Here is an 11,067-nt window from a genome sequence, read left to right on the forward strand (position 1 = left end):
TGGCTTATATTTTTTTTAGTTAAGTGTGATTAATATTTTTAATGGAAAGAACAAATCGGCGGTAAATAAAGGTAACTGGGAGAAGAAGCTATACCTTCACCACTCCTGTTCTCAACCTCTATCTGAACGGTGGTTGGCTAAGGAGCATTTTCCAAAGGTGAAGGTTTCGGGGGAGACACATGGCAATTGAGGCAAAGAGGTTGAGAACGGAATTTTATGTAAGTATTCATTTCTATGTTTTAATTGTAAATTTCAATACAATAAATAAGGTTTACAATATGATCAATAATCTTAATTAGTTTCCCTTGTTTTTTTTTTTTAGGCTTCTATGATTAAGAAGAAGGACAAATACCTCACCAACCTCTCCCAGCAACAACCGAACATACCTATGGAGGAATTGACACTTGATCCAGAGGTGTCTCTTTAGTTGTTGATGGATGTATTTGGGCGACGCAAAGGAAAGGAAATTCGCGGCCTAAGAGCAAGTCGGGTTCGGGAACTTGGGAGATGGAGATGGAGTTAGTGTGCCAAAGGAAGAAAGTGAGCGCCTACAAGAACAGGTGGCGCACTTGGCACAAGCCGTTGCAAAAGAATAGGAGTTAGTGCGCATGTATATATAGCCCAGTCCTTATCAGCTTCTGGCATCAAAATCCTTGAGCCCCAAGCTGAGCTTTTGCATCTACCCCAGCAACCACCTCAGTAGTCTACATTTTTTTTTTTTTTAGTTTTTATAATATAATCGCACAAACAATTTTATTTTGGTTGTAAATATTATTTTTTTATTTTGATTATAAATTTTTTATAAATTAGAATTAAATAAATGATTTGATATAAACAGTTTTTTTTTTTTTTTTTGAAATGCCAACTCAATAGCCTTTTGTCGTGCAAAAAAAATATTTTTAAATTCAGTTTCTTAGAGAGTTTACCCAACAATTTGGTTCTCGGATCAAGCTCATTACATTATTTAGTTATGTGCTAGCCGACGAGATATCATTTGTCGGGCAAGTGGACTCCGACTGGTCAATTTCGTCAATGCATGTTAGCTCGACCAACTTACTCATAGGGTGAACTAAAATTTGATCGACGGATTTGTGTGTTTGTTGTTTAAAGTTTCGAGAGACATGTTTTGCCCGACTCTTCTTTCTTGGCGAATTTCCGGTGCCTAAAATTTGCAACGACGAATGAAGCTTTTAGCCGACGAATTTACTCCATTTGGCTTAGTATTTTTTTTGGCTTTTTGTTTTTTTTTGTTTTTTGTTTTTTTTTGTGTAGTGCACACTAAAAAATTTATGATAATCATTATTAGTTTTTGTTAAATTCATGCCATAAGTCGTTTGACCAACTATTTCTTTGTGAAATAATACTGGCTGAATCCTACACAAAAGAAAACCCATAATTTCTTTAAAGAAAAAAAAAACTAATAATTTCTCTTTCCATAAGACAACGTTAATCACCCAATCTAAAATCAATAACCAACTTACAGTCGGTTTTGGAGAGATTCAAGATCGTTTAAAAATACAGGACTTCCATCCTTCAACTTGCGCGGCTCTCAAAGTCGATTTGATACTATTGTTTTTTTTTAATTTTTTTGTAAACTTAATTTGATACCATTTGAAAGTTAGTAAGTAATTGATAGCACAAAAAAAGTTCTGTCAAAACCAAAAATTTCAGGTCACATGAACACAATAATATCCATAATATTAGCTGCAGTCAACGAACCAACTCATATTCTAATTAACCTAGCTCGCTTGAGATGTTAACCCCGCGTTAACAACAAAGTACAAATGAACTTATTAGAGAGGAGGGCATACAAAACCAGGAGGAGGAGTCTTCCCACAAGTAATTAAAGCTTGAAGAGCTAGAGGAATAAATATGTTCAGGTTAAGCAGCTTAAGCCTTATAGTAGTGCAAAGGCAAATGGCGGCTTCAAGCTCAAGTAACCCTCCAAGCACTGGACAGCAAGCATTCTCAACCGGGTTCCCCAACCCAATATGCACCAAACCACCAAGGACATCCACACAAAGCCCCAGCTTCAGCGCATCTATAGGACATGTAGCTGGTGATGTAGCCGGCGGAGGGTTAAACCCTGGAACACTTCCTCCCCCACCCGGGCTACTTCCTCCGCCCCCTGGGCAACCACCGCAACCACCACCACCACCTCCGCCTCCACCACCACCACTACCACCGCCACCTCCTCCACCACCACCTCCTCCACCGCCGCCACCACCAGGAGGGCTGCCAATGTAAGGTGGGTAGTGAGAGGAAGGGGGTGGGATTGTCACAGGAGGGTGAGTAACTGGAGGCGTTATTACGGGTGGGGATATAACTACTGGTGGGTTCTTGGATGGTGGGTGGGGTTTATGTTGTGGTGGATGTTTTGTGGTTGGTGGGTTTGGGTGTGGAGGATTTTTGGGATGGTGGTAAGGTGGTTGTGTTGGATGTGATGGATGATGTGGAGGGTGTGGTTTTGATGGATGTGGTTGAGTACAAGGTGTACAAGCTTGAATTGGAGGCAATGCAATTACCATGCAAATCAAGAAAATGAAGAACATTGCAATGACCTTGGAACTCATAATACGAGCTTTGCTAGGTTAAGTGCTGCTTGGGTTTTAATGGGTTATTTATAGGTGAATCGATGACCCGTGACTCACGATTTCTACGACACATAAGATAATATATACACATATTACTATATTTAAACGTGGAGCAATAAGTTGTGAAAAAACTACAAGATAGGTATGAAAATAAATTGAAGACTTTGGATTGTTGGTCCTGTGCAAACTTCAATAAACAATCCGTGACTGCATAAGTGCAATCCGTGAATACTGCATGTGCTTGATTTCAGAAATACTTTCACCGAGTAATGAGTTTATTATCGTGTTCCTTTATCACTTATCATCTATTGAGTTTATCTCTTGTTTTATTTATTTTAGTTGCTTTTGCGTTCTGGTCCATCCTGCATTTTTACTCTTGGTGGCGGGTTAGGGAAAGATACAGTTCGCATCTAGATGATAGAAGAATAGAGCCAGCTAACATAGGGTTTGCGCTACAGAAAGAGCAATTGTTTATTTTAGGTACATTTCACGATGTCAACATGTGATCTTCCAGTTTATCAGACCAATAAAAATTTCAAGAAAAACGTCAGCGATACAGCGCCTGGTCTACTAAAATGTAATTTTTCTCGGATTATCCAATCTTCAAACCAATAGATAAAGTGATGATAGAAATTTAAATTCACATAATTTTCTTGAAGAAAATATGATGGTAGATCGTATGAACGATCTTGAGCATATCCCAGATTTACTTGAATATCTACCACCATATTTTCTTCTAGAAACTAATGTGTGCTTGGTTTATAATTTCCTCAGTTATCCAAAAAATTAACCAAAATGTAAGCTATCGTTTGATAACTCTTTTGTTTTTAAGTTTTGAAAGGGAATTGTTATTAGCACTCCAAAAATCTCATTTGATACTCCAAACATTTTATAATTAGAATGATCCTTGTGTTGAAATGTTAAAATGATCCTTGTGTTTTAGTTATTGGGTCAATTTAGTCTCTGTGTTCTCAATTTGGCCAATTTGGTCCTTGTGTTTACTTCGTTAGCCAATTAAGGACATTTCTATCTAATTTCTATAAACGAAAATTATAAATTATTATAAACTTATTTATAAAATTATTTAACTAATTTAAAATATTTAAAAATAAAAGAAAATTTATTCTCCTCCCAACTCCTCGACTGCCGCTATGACAACCCGTCCCAAATTTTATATTTTTATTAATTTTAAAAGCATGACTTTACGAAAATGCCCTTAGAGGCAAGGGTCTTGACTCCCGTTGACCAATGTATAGCGAGGTGTATGAATTAATCCATTAGCATTTTCTTGAAGTACTCGACATTACAAAAACTGTAAACCTGAGAAGTACTTTTGGTTTGGTCACTCTTTATATATTTTTCTAATGTATATATTTTATTTATCATTTAGTGATTTTTTTTAAAAATAAAAATAAAAAAAGTGGAAAAAGACGAAAAGAAAGAAGAAGGGGGAATGGGGGACGGGAAGACAAATGGGCTGCTACGCAATCACAGGAGAGGAAGAGAGGAACTGACCAACCAGTGAGAAGGGAAAGGAGGGAAAGGAGGAAAGGGGAGAAGGAGAGAAGGAAACAGGGTCTCTTCTTTGACCCGTGTGACCCGGTCCGAGATACCAAGCACCGACGCCAATTCTGGCGTTTTTCTGGCGAGTTGGACATCGCCACCTCCTTCACTCGACTCAGTGACTCTCCTTCTTCCAATTTCAACTTAAAATATTAGCGAATTGGCTTTGATTTAGTGTAACCCGCACCGGTGGGTGCAATGGGTCCATGTCTTCGATTCCCCAATTCTGAAACAATTCCATCAAATTACTATCACCAATAGACTCCCCTAGAGGTCTGAAACAAAGCTCAAACAATTGTAGGGGCGGCGGAGCACCGGAGGTGACGAATCAAAGCCACCCATTTAAAGGGTTTCCGGCGCGTTCGAGGCTCCGGCGGGTTCGAGGCAAATTGGAGCCTTTCCAGGCCGAATTGGACTAGGTCACAGGTATAAAGTTTACTCTGCTCATTGAGATCTTCATTTCAGCAAATTTTGATAATTTTTTAAAATAGTTGGATTTTCCGGCGAGTTGGGGCGGCCGACCGCCACCCGCGGTGGCGCGTGGCCAGGGGACCGTCGATGTTATCCTTAGGCTAAATTAGATGTCTTGAGTTCAGTTTTGGCAATTGTATATCGTAGGTTGATTGTTTGGACTTAAATTCATTAAGATACGTTACTTGGTAAGATGTGAATCAACGATTTGACCGTTGGAACGTCACCAAACTTTTATATGTTGTAGTACATAATATTTGAGGACCATAGAAAATTACAGATCGGGAATCCGATATATGGATCTTCTCGAATTAGATTCGTAAGCTCATAAATAAAAGGTTAACCGCCACTTGGTTTTGGCAATTGGCGGAAATCCGACCGTTAGATCGTAATAGGACTTTAAGATGTTGCTCTAGAAGTATAATGTGGATCTATGGAAGTAACGGATCGGAAATCCGTGATGCAGATCTTCCGAATTGAATTACATAGGGATGCGTTTTATGTGAATTGTGTATTTTATCGGTAAGAATTCTGAGATATGATTTGATAATTGGTCATATGCGACGATGGTTCGTGATGTCTCGATATGCATGCTAGAGAGTCATATCATGGACCTCAGGTGAGTGGGTCTTTTCCTTTCTATCGTATATTATATATATGGTTAACAATTCCACAAACGTTTATAAATTGATTATTGCATATAATAATTGTGAATGCTTTGAAGTACTATTGTGAACTACGGATGACTTGATCCCTGTTTAGAGTACGTAGGCAGTCCAACAAGACGTTAGATGCAGCCATACAATAATGGAGACAATAGCCTTGTTTAGGGAATTGAGCAGTGTGAGAGACATTGGTGGAAAATATGAGATTTAACCTTATGATTTGGTGGTTAAATATTGGTCATAAATCAATGTGTAAAGAATAAAAAATTTGAAGTAAGGAAGCGTAAGTAATGATAATTAATTAAACTAGTGTCTAGTTGGGCTTGTCACTAATAATTATTCTCAAAAATAAATAACTCGGGAGTAGGGTGTTATAGTTAATGCATTTTTATGCCACATAATATATATATATATATATATAAAATTGGAAATGCTATAACGTGGTTGAGCATCAGATTTCATCGTGGTTTATTTATATGTATATTAGCTGCACACAATTATTATGAGCGCTTTGAAGTGCAAAGGTGAACACAGGACACCCAGGTAAGTTCAGGTGAGTTTATGATATTAGTTGAAATGATGGGGTTATGGTATGACTACATATATGTTTAGGCAACTCCGACCTTGATCGGATCATATTTATATATATTTTTACTTCAAATTCACTCGTCTTTTCTTAGTTAGTTTCTTATATTTTTGAGCTATTTACGTTATTTTTGTGTTTATAGGATTTGTTTATGCAAAGAAAATAAAAATAGAACAAGTGAAGTTTTATGTAATAAATTCGTCAAAACTGTCTGTGTAGATCAGCTTTTAAATTAAATAAAAAAAAGAGATAATGATGAGTCATGATGATGTTTGAAACATCATCATGATTCATGTTGTGAAGGGAGAAGAAAATGCACGGCAAGACTAATGGAAAGAAAAGAAAGAATTTGATGGGAAGACATGGACTAGTGGAAGAATAAAAGAAATAAAAGAAATGACAAAGGGATAGACACGGGAATAAGAGGCGAGAGAGCAGTGAGGGAAGAAGAGAGGTCAGAGAGAGAAGCAGCAAAGCTGCCTTTGGCAGCTGGAAAGAAGGCGGAAAGGAAGGAGTCCAGGTGGCGCAAAGAATAGCAAAGGGAGACAGACGCAAGCAAGGGGAGTCCGCGAGGAGAGGCTGCCTTGGCAGCAGAAGAAAAGTCAGAGAAGAGAGGAGTGAGAGGCAGCGGGAGGGAGATGAGAAGCACAGCAGAAGAAGCATCAGAGCACAGAGAGCAGAAGGCTTCAATCTATTTTCTCGGTTAACTCTTTCCAAACTTCTATTTTATTTTTGTTTTAATAATGTGTAATTAAATTTATTTTGGCTAGAGGTTAATTCGAAACCATGAATATATTTGTAATATGAATTGATTACCTTCAGTTGTGATTTCATAAGTTGTGATTTCAATTTACTTATCCGTTCGTATAAAAACTGATTTGTGTATGTTGGTTGAGAGTGCACGCTTAATTTACATGCATGAATTTGATGCTAGAATATAAGTGAATTTCACCTAATCGTTATGAACTTATTTTCACAAGTAGTAAAGGTTGCTAGTCACAATCACGTTAAGTAAATTCTTGGCAAGAGTATCATGCTTTTCATAGTTACGAATGCCTCGTCAATGCTTATAGTTTTCACAAAGTTTAATGATCTTTGATTGTATCGCTATTGTGCTTTTCACGTAGGGGACTTTTGAAGAATGTTTTGAATTGTTGTATGCGTTTTCCCGTCCAATTCAATAACTTAAGGAAAACTTGAAGATTAAAAAAGTGTTATTCACGGTTAATCTGGAGTATTGAGATTCAAAATTTATTAAATGAACAACTGGAAATCATTTTGTATGCAAATATAACATGTGTGGAGAAGAACCCTCTAGCTAGTCCGTCATTTATCATTTTACCTTAATTTTATGTTTTTGTCAATTCTGTAATTTAATTAAGTTTAATTTACTTTTCATCAAAACCAAACACCCATCCATTATTAAATTATATTATTTATTTAGTTTTCTTTATTGTTAGTCTTTTAATTTAATTTCCATCCATTGCAGTTCCTAGTGTCTAATTTGATTGTTTTCATTATTTTGAGTTATCCTAAGTGTGTTTCGAGTTATTAGAGTTTTTAGCCTAGTTTTGTGTCCTTGAGTCTTATTTAATATTTTTAAATTAATTTAGAATAGATTAGCAATCCCTCCTAATCCCCGGCCTAGAACGATACCCTACTTACATCTATACTACAATTGTCAAAAAGAGGGTTTAATTTGTGTGCTTATATATTTCGCATCAAATTTTGGCGCCGTTGCCGGGGATTAGTAACTTTGCTAATCCTTTTATTTTTGTTTTTGTTTATGTTTATATTGGTGTTTGTGTATTTTACTTTTGATATTTGATTTATTTTTCTTTCTTTGATTTTAGGTTCAAATGGAGCCGAGGGAAATTTAAAGGAAAGATGCGTCCGGCTAAAGACGTTAAATCAAGCGCTTCTTGGGAGGCAACCCAAGCATTCAACGAAGGGAGACTTTGGAATCACTAACCCAATCAGCTTTGCATTCTTCCACCCTTATCTTTACTGTTTTCATTTTGTTTTGTTTAGTTAGTTGTGTTATTTGGTTGATTTCTGTGAGTTTGTGTTATTTAGTTTAAGTGTGGGGGAAGGTTAACCAAAGTCTCTTTACATTAATTTACATATAAAAAAAAAAAAAAAGGGATAAAATTTAAAATTAATGAAAAAAAAAAAAAAAAAAAAACATAAAAAAAAAAAATTAAAAAAAAAAAATTAAATTATTAAAAAAAAAAAAAAAAAATACATAAAAAAAAAAATTTACATAAAAAAAAATGCAAATATTTTACAATAATGTAAACTAATAGTATTCATTGGTCGGGTGGTGCTTCAGTAGTAGGCGGGGCCACAGAAGGAGGAGGCGGCAGAGGTTGATCAGTTGGAGCTTCACTACGCGGTGCCGCTCCAGAAGACGAAGGCAGATGCGGTTGGAACAAACCCACAAACCTCCGATGATCAAGTAAAATTTGACCATCGGTGTCCTGCATCTGGTCAATCTTCCTCTTCATGCTGGTGGCATAGCTGTGTGCGAGCTTGTGCAATTCCTTATTCTCATGCTTGAGCCCTTTAATCTCTTGCTTGAGACTCTGTATTTCAGCCACCAAGGATTCAACGTGACGGGTTCGGGCATATAGGCGTTGGGCCATGTTGGATACGGAACCCGCACACTGCACACTGAGAGCCAGAGACTCCTTGACCGCCAATTCATCAGACCGCCTTGCGAGCAGTCTGTTATCTCTGGGAGTGACAAGGTTTCGGGCCACCACCGCAGCGGTCATGTCATTTTTCATCATCGAATCCCCCACGGTAAGGGGACCGGTAGGGGATATGAAGGATGGCCGCCATATGTTGTCTGGTGAAGGCGGAGCTGCCTCTTCACCAATGTTCAAGTCAAAACGACGATCAGAAGGGCCAGACATTTTTCAGAGGTGGTAAAGAAAGAAGAGAGTTGGACTGATCAAGATTAAACAAGTGCAAGAAGGGAGTGTTTACAGGAGGGAGCTCAAGTGTGTTGTGGAACAAGCTTAACGTCTCTATAAAAAGGAAGAAATCAAAGAGGCGCTCCTCAGAGAAGCGTCCTCTCGCAAATCGAAGAGTCGGGGCTCCGTTCTCAAACGTCTGATTCTTTTCTCAAAAGAGGAGTTTCCGTTCTCAAAAGCCGGATTCTTTTCTCAAAAGAGGCGTTCATTTCTTAAAAGTTGGGCTTGCTCAGAAACCACGAGCCGAACCCCGGATTTCGCAAGATCAATTCGTCCAAACGTGTTGTCACCCGTCACACGCAAACTTAGCTCTGCGAAAATCACGGGCAGTCTGTCGAAGTGCCGATTCCAACCATCTGTCTCTCTCAGCCTAGTCAGCACTTGTCACATGCAACTGGCAGCTTTGCGGAAATTACGGGCAGCTTTGTCAGAAAGCGCGTAATTTGTATTCTTCACCCATCCACCGGCTGCCGACACTAAGTGAGGGAACAGTTCCGGTTGTGAAGACAAGTCCTATAAGTTTCTACCTTCGCCTTCCACAGCAAAAGCACACTCTCTCAGCACACCCTCTCAACACCTCTTCATCTCCGAAAATGCATTCCCAAAGAATCCTCTCAAGTCACTCTGTGTTCCTCATTCCTTGGGATACTCCTGCGAACAACCCATTCAAAGCAAAAGTATTTCATATCATAAAGGTTGAAAGCAAGAGTATCTCATATCATGCTTTCTCCCTGTCCTTTCTCCAGCCAGCCCTTGCTCTCGAGTACTCATCATCTTATGCTTTCTCTTTGTTTCTCACTTATAAGGGAAGTGAAGATGATACCTCGAAGCATGTGGAGACAACGTGCTGATTCATCCTCAACTAAGGACAAGGAGAAAGAGAGCAAGAGGTGGGCACTTGGAAAGATTGAAGAAAGAAACAGACCAACACCTCTCCCTCGTGCCTGCCCGCCATGCAGAGGAAACAAGCAGAGAAGAATGCAGCTTGCACAATCATCCCAGCGGAAGGAGTCCGAACTGAGGAACTAGAGAAGCTGCCACATCTGCTTGGAGAACAAATAAGGAACTGCAACATAACCAAAGAGCAAAGCTCCGCCGTACAATATCATCAAATAGTAAAAAGCTAAGTGTCACCATGTTCAAGAGGAAAGCTGTGGAAAGTCAACAAGCACGACCAATGATTACTTATTAGTTTTATTCATTATCCTTTATCGTAATTTTCAATTTTTCGTTTGCAATTTTTTTTTTTTAATTAATTTTCTTGCGTACTTAACTGAATTATTTCTTTTCTTTGCAGGAACTTTTGGTTATTTCCACCCTTGAAGTTGATTGCAGAATTTTAGCTTGGGGGTCATCGCTTGATTTTACTGCAAATTAGGGAAGTTTTCAGTCCAATTGCGTTATTTTGTTTCTTATTATTTATTTATTTTATTTTATATTTTTATTTGCATTATAGTGTTTTCTGACATTGGGGACAATGTCCAGTTTAAGTGTGGGGGTAAAGGGTAAAAATGACCAAATTGAAATTTTTTGTACCTTCAACTTCGAACTGGTTTCATTTGTTTCTGTGTTGTTGCTTTTTATTTTTTTAGTTTTGTTTTCTCTATAAAAAAAAAATCGGAAAATTTTAAAAATCCAAAAAAATTGTCTTGTTCCCCTTATTGTTTTGAATTAGATTTTTGTTAGTTTCCCGACCCAATGATATAATTGGATCAAATTTGAACCATGATCATCAAGAACTTAGTTAACATGTGTTTTGTGAAATTCCTAATTCTCTTGTTAGTTTTGTACATGTTTGATCATCTTTGAAAAACCAAATGCACATAGCCTTGTTAATGTGAAACTAAAGTATGACTTAAAGCTTCATATGTGAATTTAGTGACCATATACATCCTATGTGAGTTTTTGAGCCTATTGAAAGTGTGCATTTTTCATACACTCCTATTCTTTCATGTGTGATGAACTTATGTGAGATACATCTCTAGAACTTGCGTAACGATCTTTCGAAATGTTTGTCATTGATTGCATGAACTTGGAAATGATAGAGGCATTAGGTTTACCACTATGGCCCAAATAACTATGTTTCCCAAAGAAAAATGATATCATTAGATTGCCAATTTGAGCCGTGTATGTTGAGCCTTTTATTTCTTATTTCCAGATATGTCTACCCTTATACCTGAAACATTTTTTTTCCTTACCCTTTCCTAAGC

General features: G+C 37.6%; 1 protein-coding gene across 1 annotated transcript; it reads right to left on the reverse strand.

Annotated features, from left to right (window-relative positions):
• Window positions 1-1,665: 1,665 nt before the first annotated feature.
• Window positions 1,666-2,607, reverse strand: LOC103439449 (36.4 kDa proline-rich protein). The gene has a single exon (XM_008378012.4). It carries the CDS (start codon window positions 2,571-2,573, stop codon window positions 1,794-1,796), a length of 780 nt encoding a protein of 259 aa, XP_008376234.2. The 5' UTR covers window positions 2,574-2,607; the 3' UTR covers window positions 1,666-1,793.
• Between the last annotated feature and the right edge of the window lie 8,460 nt (window positions 2,608-11,067).

The sequence above is a fragment of the Malus domestica genome, chromosome 04, assembly GCF_042453785.1.
Source record: "Malus domestica chromosome 04, GDT2T_hap1".
Classification (NCBI taxonomy): Eukaryota; Viridiplantae; Streptophyta; class Magnoliopsida; order Rosales; family Rosaceae; genus Malus; species Malus domestica.